This window comes from Lepus europaeus, chromosome 5, assembly GCF_033115175.1.
Source record: "Lepus europaeus isolate LE1 chromosome 5, mLepTim1.pri, whole genome shotgun sequence".
Classification (NCBI taxonomy): domain Eukaryota; kingdom Metazoa; phylum Chordata; class Mammalia; order Lagomorpha; family Leporidae; genus Lepus; species Lepus europaeus.
The window spans coordinates 32,496,567-32,516,713 of NC_084831.1; the positions used below are offsets into that span (position 1 = coordinate 32,496,567).

Consider the following 20,147-nt stretch of genomic DNA (forward strand, 5'->3'; position numbering starts at 1 on the left):
GAGCTCTAGAGAGGCCAGCCTGAGTTTTCCCTGAAACCCTTTCTGTAATCGTTTGAACTTCTCTATGGCTTAGGTAAAGAAGAATTTTGTGCTAGAGCTCGCGTTTTCCTTATTTTATCCGTTCCTCCTCCCCTGCTGAAAGGAAGGTCTAAACCAACCAGTGCTCTGTGCTCTGGACTGTCCCACCATTTATGTAGCTCTTGTTGCTTGTTTCAGAAAGATTTCCGAGTGCAGGAACTCCCACTGGCTCGTATCAAGAAGATTATGAAGCTGGATGAAGATGTGAAGGTGAATTCACAGTGATTTTTATTTTGCATATTCAAGTTGGAATGATGAGTAGGTTATTGTTCACTTTTCTGGAGCTCAGAGTTTAATTAAACGATAAGTAAGATGCTGTTATTGTCTTGTCTGAAATTAAAAGAGCTGAAATTGAATGCTTTTGATTTATCATATGGTGCTTATCTGAAAATTAAGGATGTCCTGATTTTTTCCAACTGTTGAAAAGATGCTGAGTGTTTTTTAAAGCAGATGCTATCGCCCGGTTCTTTTCAGTATGTATAGATGCATGTCATCAGGTCAACAGGGCAATGCAGCTTGCTGCAGTCTCTAGTTGATCAGAGCTCCAGGAAGGTTCTGATAAAGCTGTTACACCTGTTCTAACCTTTGATGTGTGAATGTTTTACGTGAGTGAATTATACTTGTGAAAGAGTTTGCTCGAGGTTGACCATTTCTGCTTTCCTTTTTTTTTTCTTCTTCTTCTTCTTCTTCTTTTTTTTTTTTTTGACAGAGTGGATAGTGAGAGAGAGAGAGAGACAGAGAGAAAGGTCTTCCTTTTTGCCGTTGGTTCACCCTCCAATGGCCGCTGCGGCTGGTGCATCACGCTGATCCGAAGCCAGGAGCCAGGTGCTTCTCCTGGTCTCCCATGTGGGTGCAGGGCCCAAGCACTTGGGCCATCCTCCACTGCCTTCCTGGGCCATAGCAGAGAGCTGGCCTGGAAGAGGGGCAACCGGGATAGAATCCAGTGCCCCAACTGGGACTAGAACCCGGTGTGCCGGCGCCGCAAGGCGGAGGATTAGCCTGTTGAGCCACGGTGCCGGCCATTTCTGCTTTCCTAAAAGTCCACCTCCTGTTAAGATTCTCAGAGAAAGAACAGCTCTGTCTCTTTACCACTTAGAATTAATAATTGCTTATGTTTGTACAGGAAGCTAACAGTTCACAGCAATTTTCCCTCCCTCTACCTCACAGTAACCCTGTGAGATTTGATAGGATAAGAATTAGTTCCATTTTATAATCATGGAAATAGACACAAAACGGTTAAGTGACTCACTCAGTATTAGAACCAAGATCCCAGTTCTCAACTCCTGCTTCCTTTTTTTTTTTTTTTTTTTTTTTTTAAGATTTATGTTATTTATTTGAAAGAGTTACAGAGAGAGGTAGAGACAGAGAGAGAGGTCTTCCATCTGCTGGTTCACTCCCCAGATGGCCACAACGGCTGGAGCTGCACCAATCCAAAGCCAGGAGCCAGGAGCTTCCTCCTTGTCTCCCACACGTGTACAGGGGCCCAAGGACTTGGGCCATCTTCCACTGCTTTCCCAGGCCATAGCAGAGAGCTGGATCAGAAGAGGAGCAGCCAGGACTAGAACCGGTGCCCATATAGGATGCCAGCACTGCAGGCCAAGGCTTTAACCTGCTATGCCACAGTGCCGGCCCCAATTCCTGCTTCCTTAACTGTGGAGCACTTCCTGTGGTTCTGTCTCTCACAGACCACTTCACCAAGGGTTTACAGCTTTGTTTTAACCTTTTCATTTTTAAAAAATATATTTAATTTATTTGAAAGCAGAGAAAGACAAATATACTATCCAGATAGAGAGAGACATACTGAAAGAGCTCCCATCCACTGATTCACCCCCTCAAATGCCTTCAGTAGCCAGGGCTAAACCAAATTGAAGCCAAGAGCAAGGAACTCACTCCTGGTCTCCCTTCTGGGTGGTAGGGACCCAACTACTTGAGCCATCACCTGCTGCCTCCCAGAATGCACATTAGTATGAATTGGGAGCAGAGCTAGGACTCAAACGCATGTACTCTGATAATGGGATGCAGGCATCCCAAGTAGTTTCTTCACCACTAAGCCAAATGCCCATCCTGAGCTTGAACTTTAAAGTCAGGCATATTGGACAGCTTATGTTGCTTGAACACATATTACATGTAAGGCTTATGTTGGGCACATCTCATTTGATTCTCACAGTAACTCTGGGAGGTTATATTCTTTTTCAGTATATGAGAAGCCAAGCCTATAGATGAAAAGACTTGAAATTTTACATCAAGCTCGTTACTTTCTCCTCATTGTCTCTTCTTCAGTTAGAACCTAACACATGTCAATTACTGGCTCTGTGGCCCTAGGAAAGTCCCTTCACTCCTCCCATACTTAGTGTTTCTGAAAGTAAGAAAACACCTTGCACAGCCTGGCATATGATAGGTACTAAGTAAGTAAGCATTCTTTCTCCCTCTTCTCTCCCAGTTCTCCTTGTTATTAATTTTGTCCCTACTCATGGATTTATTTTACCTTGAAATCTCTTGAAGCTACCACCTCTCTCTCTCTTTTTTTTTTTTTTTTTTTTTTTTTTTTTTTTTTTTTTTTTTTTTTTGAGTGGTCCCATGGCAGGCCATGAGGCAAGAGACAAAATGCCTGGTTTGAATGACTTGCTGGTGATTGACAGGGAGGGCCTGCATCTGTTGCAGATGATCAGTGCAGAAGCCCCTGTGCTCTTTGCCAAGGCAGCCCAGATCTTTATCACGGAGTTGACTCTTCGAGCCTGGATCCACACGGAGGACAACAAGCGCCGGACTCTACAGGTAATAACCGCAGGCTCACATGGAGAAAACGGGCTGCCTTTGCTTGCTTCTCTTGCATGCTCTAAGCAAAGATTGTTCTTTTTTTAACCTCTGTCTGTGTAATTGACATCTTCCTCCACTGCTGGGAGGCAGCCTGACTTTATAGCCATGGTGATAGAGTTTCCCCACCAAGCATCTTAATTTCCCGGTCTCTCATGGCTTTCACAGCTCAGTAACTGAACTGTTCACTTCGTGAACCCTAGCTGTAAACATAGGCTTAAATGATAGAGTATTCTCTGTTTCCAGATGTGAACAGCCTTCAGAGACTCAGAAGAGGCAATGCCAAGAAGACAGCAGTCTCATTAACTTCATTAGCCTTTCTGTTTCTTGCCTGCCTTTCTGGGAATGCTTTCTCTTTTTTCTGTTTTAACCCAGCATGTTTTATGTAGAGCCCTTGGTGACTGGCTTGAGAAGTCCTCCCTTCAGCAGCCAGGCCTTAGCTCTTGGAGAAGTTTCCTACGTATGAGAGAAGGGATGTCATAGGTACAAAACAGTGACAGCATTTTAACAAGAAAGTAAACTCGTTTATCTTATTTCTTTTACCTGCAAAATTGAAAATATAAGAGTTTATTAATTTATTCTGTAAATAATTATTGAACGCCACAGTGTGCCAAGTACTGTTCCAGGCTTAGGGGATTAAAAATACACAAAAGATAATATTGGAGCTAATGTTATGGTGCAGTGGGTTAAGCAGCTGCCTGCAACACCAACCATGTGGGCACTGGTTCAAGTCCCAGCTGCTCCACTTTCCATCCAGCATCTTGCCAATGCACCTGGGAAAACTGGAAGATGGCCCAAGTACTTGGGCCCTGCCACCCATGTGATAGTCCCAGATGGAGTTCCTGGCTCCTGACTTCAACCTGGCCCATTGCCAGCCATTTTGGCCATTTGGGGAGTAAACCAGTGGTTGGTGTGCTCACTCACACGCTTTCTCGCTCTCCTCCCCCCACCCCCCGTAACTCTGCCTTTCAAAATACTTGAATAGGCCGGCGCCGCGGCTCACTAGGCTAATCCTCCGCCTTGCGGCGCCGGCACACCGGGTTCTAGTCCCGGTCGGGGCACCGGTCCTGTCCCGGTTGCCCCTCTTCCAGGCCAGCTCTCTGCTGTGGCCAGGGAGTGCAGTGGAGGATGGCCCAAGTGCTTGGGCCCTGCACCCCATGGGAGACCAGGAGAAGCACCTGGCTTCTGCCATCGGATCAGCGCGGTGCGCCGGCCACATCACGCCTACCACGGCGGCCACTGGAGGGTGAACCAACGGCAAGAGGAAGACCTTTCTTTCTGTCTCTCTCTCACTGTCCACTCTGCCTGTCCAAAAAAAAAAAAAAAAGAAAGAAAAAAAAATACTTGAATAAATCTCTAAAATAATAATAGTTATTGAAATTTAGTGCACGGGTATGTGTGCTAAAGTGTTAAAACATCCTACTTTGAAGTAAGTCGGTGGATCTAGAGCCATCTAACTAAAGCTGCCTTCAAGATTAGTTCAGATTAAAATATAAAATGGACAAGGCACTTAAACAGCTCTTCAAAAAGCAGATATCCAAATGACCAGTAAGTGCGTGAGAAGATGTGCAGTATCGTTAGTCATCTGGTCAGTACAAATTACGTTCACAATGACATACTGGTTTATATCCATTAGATGACTGAAATAAAAAGGCTATTGATAATACCAAGTGTTGATGAGGAAGTGGGTTGTCTGAAACTTACATATTGCTGGTCAGAATATAAAGTGGATGATCACTTTGAAAAACTATCTGTCATTTTCTAATAAACATATTCCTTTTTTTTTTAAGTTTTATTTGTTTATTTGAAAGAGTTACACGGAAAGAAGAGTGGCAGAGAGAGAGCGCGTGCTCTTCCATTCGATGGTTCGCTCCCCAAATGACCGCAATGGCCAGAACTGCACCAATCCAAACCAGGAGACAGGAGCTTTCTTCTGGGTCTCCCACATGTGTGCAGGGGCCCAAGGACTTGGGTCATCTTCTACTGCTTCCCAGGCCATAACAGAGAGCTGAACCGGAAGTGGAGCAGCTGGGTCTCAAACCGGCACCCATATGGGATGCTAGCACTTCAAGCCAAGGCATTAACCTGCTGTGCTACAGCGCCAGGCCCTAAACATATTCCTAATATGTGTCCCAGTGCAGCCATTCTTCAGGTATGCACCCAAAAGAAATATGGACGTTTTTGTATAAAAATATTAAGCTTATGTATAGTAGCTAAGGTTCATATTAAGCTATGTATAGTAGCTAAAAACTGGAAGCAACCCAAGTATCCATCCAACTCAATATAGTAATAAGCAGATTCTGATATATTCATGAAATAGATTACTACTCAGGAATAAATAGAAGCAAGTGATTGTTTCATATACTATGGATGGATCTCAAAGATATGTTAAGTAAAAGAAACCAGAGGGAAAAATATGTAATGCATGATACTGTATACTGTCTGCCACCTGTGATGATGGAAATCAGAGTTGTGCTTGTCTCATATAAGGGGGTAAGGGAGTTGAGTATTGACTAGAAAGAATTAGAAGGGAACTTTCTATATTCTTATGTGGATGTTACACACCTGGGTGCATGTATTTATCAAAATCTATCAAACTGTGTACTTAAGATTTGTATATTTTGGGGCCGGTGCTGTGGCCCAGTGGGTTAATGCCCTGGCCTGAAGCACCAGCATCCCATATGGGTGCCAGTTCGAAACCCAGCCACTCCACTTCCGGTCCAGCTCTCTGCTATGGCCTGGGAAAGCAGTAGAGGATGGCCCAAGTCCTTGGACTCCTGCACCCACATTGGAGACCGGGAAAAAGCTCCTGGCTCCTGGCTTTGGATCGGCACAGCTCCAGCCATTGTGGCCATCTGGGGAGTGAACAATTGGATGGAAGACCTCTCTCTCTCTCCCTCCCTCCCTCCCTCCCTCCCTCTCCTCTCCTCTCCTCTCTATGTGTAACTCTGACTTTCAAGTAAATAAATAAATCTTAAAAAAAATACTTAAAAAAAAAAGATTTGTGTATTTTACTGAAGACTAGTATTAACTTGATAAAACATAAGCAATAACAAAGACAAAATAAAAATTTTAGACCAGTTTATCTGTTTCTGGAATACTCTAGAACATTTTGGTTTATGTTTGGAGATGATGATTGTCATCTATTTAGATAGCTTGAGTAGGTGACATCATCAGGAATGTGACACCCTGTTGTACTCATCTTAAATGAGCCCTGGCAGTCTTAACATGTTCTGCTTTGGTTGGAAGGGTTGGCAAGAAAGGTGGATTAGAGGTTTGCATTTCAGTGGCTTGGGGCCAACACAGATACAAGGAAAGGAAAAAGCAGAAAATTTCCATCCTCTCCTGTTTGACAAGTCACCTTCTCTTAAAGTGTGGTATACAGAGGTTGCTAGAATTTCTGTTAACTCCCCCCACACACACATTGGATTATGAAAATTTCAACTATAAGCAGACTTTATAGTGAGCATCTTATACTTAACCACCCAGATTCTACCATTAGCATTTACTATACTCGTTTTGTCTCCATATCTGCCTGTTCCTTTACCCATCCATCAAGTCATCTGTTTTTAAGTACATTTCGGATTCTGTCATTCACTAGGAGTCATTGTTTTTTCCTGCTTTTTTCTTTAAAATTTTCAATAAAGTACACAAATCTTAAGTATATTATGTTAGTTTTTAATTTAAAAGATCTTTTTCATTTTACTACCCAAAAAAAGGGAGTGTCATATGTGTAGAGAAAACTTCATCAGAGCAGACCTTATTTTCGGTATCATTAGTGAGCTGACTCCTTTGTCCTTTCTACATCCCTGCCTCTATTCTAGTAACTTCAGACTTTAGTATTCATGTCACATTCAACCAGATGTAGACCACGGATTTGTTACGGCAATTTTGTTTGTCAAAAACAAAGATCAGAGGCCAGCACTGTGGCATAGGGGGTTAAGCTGCCATCTTCAGTGCCAACAGCTCATATGGGCGCCAGTTCAAATCCTAGCTGCTTCACTTTGAATCCAGCTCCCTGCTAAGGTGCCTGACAAAGCAGTGGAATATGGTCCGTACTTGGGCCCCTGCACCCACATCGGGGACCAGGTTCTCCTAGCTACTACTTCGGATCCATCCAGCTCTGGCTGTTGTAGCCATTTGGGGAGTGAACCAGCAGGTGGAAGAGTCTCTCTTTCTCTCTCTCTCTCTCTCTCTCTCTGTCACTTTGCCTTTTAAATAAATAATAAATCTTTTAAAAAAATTATGGGACCTGCATTGTGGTGTAGCAACACCAGCATCCCATATGGGTTTGTGTCCCATCTGCTTTACTTCGATCCAGCTCCCTGCAAATGGTCTGGGAAAAGCAATGGAAGATGGCCCAAATGCTCGGGCCCCTGCTGCCCATGTGAGAGACCTGAATGAAGCTCCTGGTTCCTGGCTTCAGCTTGGCCCAGCCCTGGTCTTGGGGAATGTCTAGGGAGTGAACCAGCAGATAAATGATTCATATTGTCTCTGTCTCTGTCTCTGTCTGTCTGTCTGTCTCTCTCTCTCTCTCCCTCCCCCTCTCACCTTCAAATAAATAAATCTTAAAAACAAAACAAGGGGCCGGCGCTGTGGCGTAGCAGGTAAAGCCGCCACCTACAGTGCTGGTATCCCATATGGGTGCCAGTTCATGTTCCGGCTGTTCCACTTCCCATCCAGCTCTCTGCTATGGCCTGGGAAAGCAGTAGAAGATGGCCCAAGTCCTTGGGCCCCTGCACACACATGGGAGACCCAGAAGAAACTCCTGGCTCCTTGGCTTCAGATCGGCACAACTCCAGCTGTTGCGGCAATTTGGGGAGTGAACCAGCAGATGGAAGACAGACTCTCTCTCTCTCTCTCTCTGCCTCCTCTCTCTGTGTAACTCTTTCAAAAAAATAAATAAATCTTTAAAAAAACAAACAAATAAAAATTATAATCTCATGGAAACTAACATACCTCCAGTGACTAGATTACAACTACTTGTGAACTAGAAACAAAAATGTTATTTAGGGCCTATGAAAGATGTATGTTTTAATGATAGCCCAATCTTGCTAACCATGGAATGGCCAGAATCCTGCCAGTTGACATTGCTAGATTTTAGAGCCTGAGCTGCCTCGTATATCTTTTTCTTCTTTGTTCATATCTGTCCCTCTGAAGTTTTTAAGAGTTTTACTGTCCTTATTTCTGCTATGGACTTGGCCATAGGTGTTTATTTTTACTTAGAAGTTGTCTTTATCTTATTTGGAAGGTAGGAAGGCAGCTGAACTTGTCTTTCTTCAGGCTAACTTTTCATTCTGTTTTTCTTTGTTACAGCGAAATGATATTGCCATGGCAATTACCAAATTTGATCAGTTTGACTTTCTCATCGATATTGTTCCAAGAGATGAACTGAAACCTCCAAAGCGTCAGGTGAGCTGGGAAGGTGTCACAGTTGCTGCTGGGAGAAGAACACTTTGCATTCTGTTTCTCCCTTGTGGAGATTTTTAACTTGACACCTTTGAGGTGGTATTTCAGTGAGAATTGAAAATTAGTACAAGCAGTAAAGTGACTTGGTTCTGTCAGAGCTCTTAATCTGGGCTAGGAGAACATTTCCAGGGCATTACAGGTTTTAGATTTTTAAAAAAAAACATCCTCTTGTGTGTGCAGTAGCATTTGGGGTGCATGGACTTTGTTTTCTCTTACCCTGTATTGTAGATCTCTGTAGAGTGTCCTGGCTGCACATTAGAATCACCCTTTAGGGCTTAAAAATGCCATTGCCTGGGCTCCACCGCATAGCTACTGAATTGGATTCTGTGATTGTGGGGCCCACGCATTAGTACTTTGTAAAGCACCCTAGATGCTTTGAATGTGCAGCCAAATATGCTAACCACCATTTAAACTGTTTATTAAGCAATCACAAGAAAGAGTGGGTCAGTCTTCCCCTCTTTTCTGCTTGCCCTTCTCCAAAGTTCACAACAGCTAGTTTTTTTTGTTTTTTTTTGTTTTTTCTCTCCAGCACTTTGGATGTGCATAGCCATTAATTGTGATTACAGTAGACCCCTGTCCTGTGTGGTGGTTGTTTCAGGCACAGGACTGGCGTGACTCACTAAGTGTAGTAATGGCAGAGCCCTCACAGGAGCAAAGCTGTGCCTTGATCTCCTTGCTTTTACTAATATAATTTTAAGTGTTTTTAACAAATTATTTATAGTATATTACCTGTAGAAACAGAGTCATCCAGCAACAGCCACTCTCCCCATGCTGGTCCATTTAATAACTAGTGTAGAAGGGGACATCGTCACTGACATTTGTAATTCTGACCCTGTGTGTGGGCCTTGGGGTTGGCAAGTCCTCCGTGATGTCTTCACTGGAGCACCGTGCGCCGCACTGCAGCTCCGCTCTCCCTGGGCAGTCTTTGCTACTGTAAACATCCTTGACTGGAAGCTGTAAGGTGTTCAAAGGAGCTTTCAGTCGGATGTTTACAGCGGCAGGCTGCCACGGTCGTCCCCGGCTGCTCATCGCCTTTGAATCATTGCAGGTTTGTGCCCGTGGGCTTGCTCCTCCTCTTGGAGTGCTTCCCTCCTCGCTGAGAAGTCACAACAACAAGAACTCAGACGGCTTCTCTTCCTTCAGAGCAAATAATGCCACACATCTGCTTTCCTGGCAGACCCTCCCCCTCCCCAAGTCTGTCCCAGAAGCCCCCTTTACAAACAAGGTGATGAGTTCTGTGATGAAATGAGGCCTTGCACTCTCAGCGTGCTTAACTCCTGTTCTCTGTGGGCTGCCTGCTGAACAGACTGGCTGGAGAGAAAGGTCCCGTCCTGTCCCTTCCTCAGTGCCCTCTGTGCCTCTGGCCCTCTCAGCATCAGCTCCTTGCTCCATCCTCGCTGCACTCAAAGGGCTGTTACCCAGCTTCTTGGAAAGGGCGTCTACTGAAGCACTGCTTGCTGCCTGGATTTACTTTTTTGTAGGTGTCCGAGCTATTGGTTGGCATCTTTTTTGGGACAGCCACTGCCTGGGCTTGGAGAAGTAGAGATTGCTGAAGGCTGGCCTGAAATTCTAAGATAGCATTTTTAATCCTCTGTAGACATGAAGTTTTCCCAAGTTCCAAATTGGCTGGCACCTCCTAAAGTCCTTTAAAAGTGCCTACTCTCCAAAATGCATCCCTTTGAAGGAGACAGCAATTCACTCTTGCTACTAAAACGAATGTACTTTTTTTTTTTTCCAATCTGGGACTGGCTACATAACACTGTAGCGATGGCCCTGAGATGTGATGCTGCTCATTGTCTGGCCCTGTTTGTCAATTTGAACTTCTGAAAAGCTTTCAAGAGCAGACCCAGTGTTGGGGAGGCCACTACTGAAGCTGAGCAGGTGCACTGCTCTGGATTGATCCAGTCTTGCAGGGATTATTCTTGCACTTGGCCTATCTCCTACTGCTAAAAAAAGGAGCTAGCCAAAAACGTTGAGTTGTGGCTGTGAGGCCCTTGACTTCGCAGAGGTGTCTGGAAATTGCACTTGTTCTTCAGAGGAAAGTAAAAGTTTGTTGAAAGTAGTTGAGGCCGGCGCTGCAGCTCACTAGGCTAATCCTCCGCCTGCAGCGCTGGCACACCAGGTTCTAGTCCCGGTCGGGGCGCCGGATTCTGTCCCGGTGGCTCCTCTTCCAGTCCAGCTCTCTGCTGTGGCCCGGGAAGGCAGTGGAGGATGGCCCAAGTCCTTGGGCCCCTGCACCCCATGGGAGACCAGGAGAAGCACCTGGCTCCTGGCTTCGGATCAGTGCGGTGCGCCAGCCGCAACGCACCAGCCACAGCGGCCACTGAGAGTGACCCAACAGAAAAGGAAGACCTTCTTCTCTATCTCTCTCTCTCACTGTCCACTCTGCCTGTCAAAAAAAAAAAAAAGAAAAGAAAAGAAAGTAGTTGAGGCCTGACTTCTGCCCTACTAAAGCTATAACTTGAAAGTTCCTTGCCCATTGTAATGTCCTTAGCTTTTCACTCATCTCTTTAAATCAAGCATCATCATTTCCTTGCTAGCCTGACCTCTGGCAGAGTAGCAAGTGTTACTGATCAGAAGGACTTGAAGTATGCTTCTTTCTGTTGCAGTGATTTGAGAACAGTCACGCTTCATCGTAGCAGCGGATGAAGCCCTTAGGCATCCCTGCTGGGTACCCGCAGCGTTCCAGATGTGCCCCATGCATTCACAGCCAGAGAGGCTGTAGCAAGCAGAGAGGAGAAGCTCTTTTCCTGCCTTCACAGCTTTTGGCGAAGGGTATTTGAAGTGTTTGCTTTTTGTCTGGTAAAAAGGCCGTATTTGGTGCTAGACTGCATAGCAGAGATAACTGGAGACAGAAAAGTCACTGTTCGGGGCTGGGAAATGCAGGTGTCTCCCCACCCCCTGACTTGCTACAGGCTGGTTCTCCTTTACCTTCTTGTCACCCAAGGGCTTTTCCAAATTCAGTCTGGACTTTAGTGATTTGTGTTTTTTATAAAATAGAAAGGGAGCTGTCAGCGGAAAATAAATATATTGTACCTGTTTAAACAGTTTTGAAAAGTTGGCTACAGCTGCTTGGTTGAAGAAGGTGTCAGTATTGTATCCCTCCTGCAGGGTGACCTTTCTTTATAATGCTGAGACAGTGTTGAAATGAATCTGGTCTTATTACCGTTAAGTTGCTCTGGAAATTTTGAGACCTACATGAAAATAAAAGGGGAATCTCCTTTTTTCTTCTGCTTCAGCATGGTTGTGTCGAGGGTAAAAACGATTTGGAAGTGTTGTCTCTAGGCTGAGTGCTTGGCCATCAGGGAACACTGTTATGCAGAGATCCAGGTGTCCCAGAAACAAAATGTCAGCCATCCTAGTCTTAGCATCCAAGGCCTCCAGTTACCAGGCAGGCAAAAGAATATGCAGTCCCATTCTGCTGGGAACACCAGTTTCTGCCCCTCCCTTGGCTGCAGAATACAAGTGGCAATGGGGAGGGCAGGGGCTCTTTTCTTCTAAGAGAGAGCTGTGGTTCAAGAGACTTTGTCGTACCACCAGCTTGGATCCAGAGAAGTACGCTCCTGCCTCTGTATAAATCCCTGACTCAGCAAGCAGTCTCTGAGTGCCTTTGCAGGAATCGGAGGGATGGTAGGGAACCAGAGGGGGCTGGGTTTGCGTTTCAGTAGCATGAGCAGTGAGCTGGACGTGTGTAATGACAGTACTATGGAAGCATGGTTTGGGGCACCTAACCTAGGGAGGAGGTGGGGTGAGCAACATCTGAGAGCTCTGAGGCAGGCCACAGGGACTCTGCATCTTGAAGAAATGTGTTTTCTGGATCTGACACATTTGGCCCAGAACAAGGAAGTGAGTAAACTGAGCTAATATTTTTACTTAGGCAGCCTGAGTGGTTGTGGGCATTTGTTTTTGTTGTCCCAGGCAGGGGCACCGTGTGTCACAGGTCTCTCCGGATCAGATGCCAATCTCTGTCAGCGGTCAGGGGCTGACCGACCCCAGACTGGGCTGTACCCATGCTGTAGTGTGTGTAAACATCCTACACTCTCAGCTGTGAGCTCAAGGTGGCTGGGAGAGGGTTGTTTACTCCTTCTGCCATGGAAACCGTCAGCGGAAGAAGGAGCAGTCTCTTCACTCGGCGGGTCGGACAGCACGCGGCTTCACTAGTCAGCCACAGCGGCGCCCTGGCCGGGGGCTGTCTGCACACCCCTGGGCTGTGCTTCTGTGGCTACATTCAGCTAGAACCAGATGTGATGCTGGCGAGACAGGTCCTCTGTGACCACAGAGCTTTTGGTGTGCTTTGAAAACCTGGACACTTGTCTACCGGCGCTCTGGAACCTGATATTTGATTCTGAAACTGTAGCCCAGGAGAAGTGCTATTTGCCTTCACCCTGCCTGCCCTCCGCAGGTAGTGGGACCGAAGGAAGAGGAATATTGCCTGTTTGGGAACTGGGGGCCACCTGAGAAGCTTGATGTTTGGGTAACATCTTCCCAACACTCAGAGTTAACACTGTTCTCAGACCGTGGGCCTTGACACCATTCATGATGAGCACTGCTGCTGTGTGGTTTTTAGTTACAGCAATTATTTGCCCATTTGCAGTTCACGCAGTGGGTGATTACTCAGTACTTTAGAAAATTGGCTGTATGTTTTGTGAAGCCTATAGAAATCTGTTATTTTTAGTTTGATTTCGCACAACTGGTCTCTTCAAATTCCCCTTTCCTTTGGCTTCAAATGTGGACTGCTCAGCATTCAGGAGGCTACCGCACATAGCCTGTTTTGGGGGAAGAGTGGAAATTCACTGTGGCGGCTGCTGAGTCAGTTCTTTTCCTCTTACCTGCCTCTCCTTCCACCCCACAGGAGGAGGTGCGCCAGTCTGTGACGCCTGCCGAGCCCGTCCAGTACTACTTCACGCTGGCTCAGCAGCCCACAGCCGTCCAGGTCCAGGGGCAGCAGCAAGGCCAGCAGACCACCAGCTCCACGACCACCATCCAGCCTGGGCAGATCATCATCGCGCAGCCTCAGCAGGGCCAGGTCTGTGAACTGTCCAGGGCATGGACCCAGCAAGCAATGCCTCTTTAAGTGTGGATTGGGGAATGTTTGACCAGTAGAGAGAGGGAGCTAGAGCATCATGGAGCACTGGATTTGAAGTCTGGAAACCTGGGCTTTTCCTAGATTCAGGCTACAGAGCTGAAGTGTCGCCTTGATCTCACTGGACCCTGTTTTCTTCATGGTTCAACAGAGGAAAGTACAGCGGTCAGGGTGTACTCCCGGATCCCTGTGACCTCAGAAATCTCAGAAGGAAAAACGCTCTCTGTATTGTCCTTGTGAAGAGTAGTGAAGTCTCTGTAGAAGGTACTTGCAGCGGCCTCCATTCCCACAGTGTGTGTGTGTGCGTCTCTTCAGAACTGGACTTTATGCCTTTAAGAGGGGGGAGATCAGCGTCATCGCCCTCCTGCCAGCCTTTCCTCTGTCTTCCCCTCATCTCTGTCTCACCATATTTCCTTTACGGTGGTAACCAGAGGAGTCTTTCCCTTCCCACCAGTACTGCTGAGAACAGTATCTTCCGTGTTTACTGTGGCTCATGAGGCCACAGAGAACTCTGTACTAGGACTTCTGAATCCAAATCCTGTCAGTCATTTATTTATTCATCAAACATTGAGCATCCTCTGTAGGTAAAGTCCTGTGCTATGAATTGGGCATGTAAGCATGGATAAAATAGTCCTTATTTTCAAGGAATTCACAAACTAGTTGGCCATACAAATACTTAGGTTTACACCACCCTGTGGGACAAATATAACATTCTTAAAACTCTCCTGGGTGTTATGGGAACACATCAGAAGCAATACCTAACAAAGATATGAGGGGGATGGTTGAAGAAGAGGTGGTCAGAGAAGGTTCCTGAGGGGACTAGTGAGAGTATTAGAGGGTACAGTGGACGCTGAGGGGAGAAACAGCACAGGGGTGGTGCGAAGGTGCAGTCAGGATCGGGAAGCATTCCTGCAGGTTAGAAAAGACAGGCAGGGAACACATCCTGGATAGCCTTGTGTATTCCAGCCAGGAGCTAGGCCTGCCCAGAAGACAAAAATAGATGGTAGAGGATTTTGTTCTTAAAAGACATACTTATTTGAAAGGCAGAGTTAGATCTTCCATCCTCTGGTTCACTCCCCAGATGGCCACAATGGCTAAACCTAGGCCAGGCTAAAGTCCGGAACCAGGAGCTTCTTCTAGGTCCCTCAAACAGGTGCAGGGGCCCAAGCACCTGAGCCATTTTCCACTGCTTGCCCAGGCCAATAGCAGGGAGCTGGAGCAGAAGTGGAGCAGCTGAGGGACTCAAACTGGCACCCATATGGGATACTGGCATCACAGGTAGTGGCTTAACCCATTATGCCAAAACATTGGCCCCAAGGGGATGGAGGATTTGAACATTGATTATGATTTTGGGATTTATTCCTTGCTCGTTCATTTATCCACATAACAAAAATCGATAAGAATGCTTGCTCTGTGCCAGACACTATGCTAGGCGGGAGGGGTTCAAACATGATCACAAACCCAGTCCCTGCCTTAAGGTCTTGGCTGCACCCTTATGCCTAAGGGACCGTGTGTGGCTGATTCTTGTGCGTTCGCAGTGGCGAGAGCTTTACCTGCCAAAGGGCAGTACGGATGTAATTTACCACCTACCACCAGACAAGCCAGATTTGTGGGGCTTGCTGCTCTAGGTAGTCTGTATCCCTTTATACTGTGAGCTTCAAGGGAATCTGTCAAAGGCTGGCTCTGATTGGTGGATCATCCTAAGAAACTCATGGCTGTTGTGCCCTAACAGCAGGGTACACCATACGTAATTTGACAGCTGCCATGCTAACATAAGCCCTCATTTTCCTGAAATGATGCAGAAATACCTTAGAAATCCTCTTGGGAAAACGGGGTTGACACAGAACACTGATGAGTTGGCAGCACACATTTTATTTTATTTTATTTTTTAGTCAGCGAGAATCTCATCTCTTCTGCCAGTCCAGACCTGCTCAGCTTGGAGCTGATAAGGGTTGTGAGGATGGTGAAGTTGGTTTTTCCTAGCATCTCCAAGCTGTTGTTGCGCTATCCTGCTGCTTCAGGGTGGCCTTGCGCTGTGTCACACTTCCCTGGACCAGTAGTGATGGCTGTTTCAAGATGAGTACAAATGTTCTTTGCAGTACAGAATACATATCACAGCAGACTGGACAGGAATGCGTATTGTGGTGAAGCGCATCCTGTGTTTTCAATTACTTTTGGAGGTTTTGGGCTAGGCTGAGTTGAAAATCTGAACTAAGAATAGAAGAGATGTTGTCTATTGTCCTAGCCCACTGTGTGAATTTTTCTTAGAACTGTCACCTTTCTTCCCTACCCAGTTTATGGTAATTTCTCCTTACCTAGTAATACCTCAAGTCTCATCTGTGATTCCCAGAACATATCCCCTTCCCTAGTGGCTTTATTTTTTATCTATTTATTTATTTTAAGATTTATTTATTTGAAAGACAGAGTTACAGAGAGGCAGAGGCAGAGAGAGAGGTGTCTTCCATCCTCTGGTTCACTCCCCTGATGACTGCAGTGGCCAGAGCTGTGCTGATCCAAAGCCAGGAGCCAGGAGCTTCTTCTGGTCTCCCACATGGATGCAGGGACCCAAGGACTGCTGCTTTCCCAGGCCATCACAGAGAGTTGGATTGAAGTGGAGCAGCTGGGTCTTGAACCAGCGCCCATATCAGATGTCGGCACTGCAGGCGGCAGCTTTACCTGCTACGCTACAGTGCCGGCACCCTCCTAGTGACTAAATGTGTAGTTGTATTGTCCAGTTGACCTCTGCAGTAAGAATTAAGAACATCAGTTGAAGCCCCATGATTCACTGACTCCTAGAGACTTTATTGAGGTGATTTTTTTTTTTCTTTTAAAGATGTATTTATCTGGAAGAGCTACAGAGAGAGCAAAGTCTTTCACCTTCTGGTTCACTCCCCAGATACCCTCAACAGCTGGGGTGGGTAAGGCTAAAGACAGGAGCCAGGAGCTTCATCCAGGTCTCCCAGGGGCCCAAGCACTTGGGCCATCTTCCACTGCTTTTCCGAGCCATTAGCAGGGAGCTGAATGGGAAGTGGAGCAGCTGGGACACGAAGTAGCGCCCACATGGGATGCATCCATTGCAGGCGGTGACTTTACCTGCTGTGCCACAGCACCAGCCCCTGTTGAGGTGATTCTTAATTCAGAGTTGGAGAGGCCCCATGTCCCAACTGGGGCAGAACTCAGGGCAGTACGGATGTAATTTACCACCTACCACCAGACAAGCCAGATTTGTGGGGCTTGCTGCTCTAGGTAGTCTGTAAAGATCCCATCTAGGTCAGAGCTGTGAGATTTGAAGGAATGATTGGCCCTTTGGCAGTTCATTTCTTTACCATCTCTGAAAAGAATAAATTTTCTGGAAGTGTGTATGAGAGACACAAAATCTGCCAAGTCATGTGCATTAGATGGAAATTTCTTTAGTCTGATGCTGTCATTTCTAGAAAGTTTAAGTTCTTGCTCTATTGAATTTTGTTAACTAGGGGTAGGCTCAGATAGGATTCCTGGTCTTGACAGTGTTAGTGTCCTAACAGCATTCACCTCTGTGTGAGAAAGCATACGGTGGTCCAGAGCAGCCACCTGGCTAGCGTGGGCAAGTCACTCTGCTGCTTGAACAGGGGCGAAAGTCTGTGAGCACTAGGCCCCGCCTCAGAGACGAGCCTAAGTGCTCTGTTCTTCTGTCAGTGTCTTGCAGGCCTAAGAAGGTGCCTGGGGCCCTGGACTTCATAAATTTATGCTGATCCCACTTTCCGTTTAGTTTGCGCTTTGGATTCACCTGTTCCAGACTTGACTTTGGCCATTTCTCAAGTAAACTGTCATGATTTTTATTTTCTGTGTACTGTATGTATCTTACCATATTGTACATACTATGAAAAGTTGCAATGTTGGAAGCATAGAATTTATGTTTGAGGCCCAGCTAAGCATTGTTGCACTAGGAGCCTAAAAATTGGTTGACGTCCCCATATTTTGTTTTGAGGACTAACTTCACAATGCTCTAAACCCAGAAGACTCTGTGGGTTCAGTAGTGTTGTTAGTGTTGAGATGAGATGAGTTTAGGCGTTGCTGGAGGGGATTTACTTCCAGGTAATTGCTCATTATTGGTCTCAGAGCCAGAGCTCAGGCTGCTTTCTCTTGACTTTTCTTTCCAGACCACACCTGTGACGATGCAGGTTGGAGAAGGTCAGCAGGTGCAGATTGTTCAGGCCCAGCCACAGAGTCAAGCTCAGCAGGCTCAGAGTGGCACCGGACAGACCATGCAGGTGATGCAACAGATCATCACCAACACAGGAGAGATCCAGCAGATCCCGGTGAGCTCTGCGTTACAGGTCTGCATGGCTCTGTTCTCAGCTGGGGGACAGGAAGTACTTAAAGCTTTTCTAGTCATCCATGTGTGTATGTTTGTTTGGCCTGTATTCCCGTCACCCACCGCCTCCCCAAGCGCAGCTTGTTGAGTTTGCTCTCTGCTTTCCTTTGATGGAGGTTCAGGCTCACCACTCTGGAACAGCTCCTCTTGATTTCCCCTCCTCTTTCTTCACCTGTGCAGAGAAGTCATCGCGGCTGTGCCCATGCAAGGCCCAGCAGCCGGTGAGGCAGTCCTGTCTTGATTAGCAGAGAAGGAGGAGGTGCATAGGGAAGGCCAGAAATACACTTGTTGCATATTCATGAGTCAGTCCCAGTGGAGCCTGCAGCAAAGTGTATTTTTGGCTTTCATTTAACTTACTCCTTCCTTCACTGTGCACTGCTACTTCCTGAGTGCCTTGAGGGATTTCATTTTGTAGATGTGTTGGCTTTTTTACCTGTACTTGTTCTTTTGGAAGAATGTCCTTGTCTTAACACTTGGAATCTATACATTGGTCATTTTACCACCAGAAATTGGGAAGTACGTGACACACCGCGATCCCGTTGCCTGCCGCTTGCTCCTCCTGTTGAGAATGAAATATGGACAGGTGTGGGAACTCATTTGGGCCTGGTTAACTACCACCTCTTCAAAAAAAGAAAAAAAGAAAAGCTCAAAAAGTTGCAACCTTACACTGACCAGCTTTAACCCTCTGGGGCACAGAGCATTAGCCCAGGGTTGTTGCAGAATTCACAGCCTCGTCATCACTGGTCTCAGAGACCCCCTGTATGAGGCCGTGTTTCTGGACTCCTCCAGCAGCTCCCCAGAAAGGGAGAGCTTAGTTGTGAAGACCTTCTGGAAGGAACCCATTCGTCCCTTTTGAAAGCCCCAGGGGTAGGCTTATTAGCTGTGATTAGCATAAACACAATGCTGTTCCCCAGCCCTGCTCTGCCTTAGAGGATTGAGATGTCCAAGCCCAAAAGAAAAGCTTGCTTTTGTGTGAGAATGGCTGGGAACCATTTGGCTCATAGCTTTCCAATCATATTTCTCTCCCCAGCTAGAAAATTCAAAATCCCTGTGACTGTCAGTGCATCTTCCCCCATTCATAGGTCAAGGCTTTGGGCTTCCATCCTGTGATCCTCGGCTGCAGGTCTGGGGACTCCTGGGACCAGCCACTGTCAGTTTCAGCAGATGAGATTTCCTGAGTCTCCACCCGGCTCCCTGTATCCCCACCAGCAGCTTCAGGTGCCGGAGAGCTGTGTTACAACATTTAGGTGGGGACTTGAAGCCTGGCTCCACAGCTTCCCCACAGCATTTCTTGGCATGCTCTCAGGAAAGAAGACTCTTGCCCTATCTCCTCTGAACCAGATTGGATTTTATTACTGTTATTATTGCTGTTGTTACTCATTTTATTTATTTGAAAGGCAGAAATAGATGGACAGACAGATCTTCCATCCCCCAAATGCTCGCCAGCAGCTGGGACGAGGCCAGGCTAAAGCCAGGAGCCAGAACCTCAGTCTGGGTGTCCTATGTGGGTGGCAGAGACCCAGGCCTCTCAGGGTGCACATTAGCAGGAAACCAGAATTGGTAGAGCAGAGACTTGAACTCAGGCACCCTGTTGTGAGATGCAGGCATCCCAAGCAACATCTTAACCCCTCTCTGCCAACACATACCCCTGAGCCAGATTCTTAAGAGTTTAGTTTTTGTGTCCCTCTTTCTTGCTTCAAGCAGACAGTTCGGCTGCAGTCTACCAAGAACTTCAGAGGGAGTTTTTCCTGGTGGCTCGGATCCTTTGAGGCTTGCAGTCTCAGGAAGCAGTCAGTGTACGCTGCCTGCAAGAGTACAGCTTCATCATCCGCGTTATCCTCGCGGAAGTGAGCTCCCGAGGCCGGGCCAGTTTGTTCCGGGGCCAGGAGGGCTTTGCCCATCAGCCTCAGGAAGCGCCTCTGCCTTTCAGCCAAGCATACTGGGTAGCCAGGGAGGGGGTTTCTGTGCTCCCAGAACCGCTTTGATCCCCTGAATCGTTGTGAATGTCTGCCATGCTGAACCAGCCCCTCTCCCGTCATAGCCGTGTGTCTTCTCTTTGTGCCCTGGCTCAAACACTGATACTTTCATGGTACACTGGAGCGTTAAGAGCCTGAGTTAAGGCTTTTAGCACACAATTAAATGCAGCATGTGGTATTATTGTATTATCTGAGACTTAATCGTAAGCATGAGGGACTCTGAGGGCGCTTTTGTAGCTTTGGTTTCCCATGATGGGGTTTTCTGTGAAAGGTTTATTGATTCTGCTTCCCCTTGGGAGACGTTTGGCCAGAAGTAGTGCTGAACACTAAGGATCCTCAAAGTCCCACAGACCCCACCCCCACCCCCACCCCC

The 20,147-nt window shown here is 46.7% G+C and overlaps 1 protein-coding gene across 2 annotated transcripts in view; it reads left to right on the top strand.

The window, feature by feature from the left end:
• Positions 1-20,147, top strand: part of NFYC (nuclear transcription factor Y subunit gamma) — an 83,806-nt gene that overhangs the window by 58,117 nt on the left and 5,542 nt on the right. For both annotated transcript variants that reach the window (XM_062191057.1, XM_062191058.1), the window contains exons 3-7: positions 217-288; positions 2,740-2,853; positions 8,209-8,304; positions 13,214-13,387; positions 17,584-17,742. In XM_062191057.1, the coding sequence (XP_062047041.1) occupies positions 217-288; positions 2,740-2,853; positions 8,209-8,304; positions 13,214-13,387; positions 17,584-17,742 (615 nt within the window). The remainder of the gene's footprint in view (positions 1-216; positions 289-2,739; positions 2,854-8,208; positions 8,305-13,213; positions 13,388-17,583; positions 17,743-20,147) is intronic.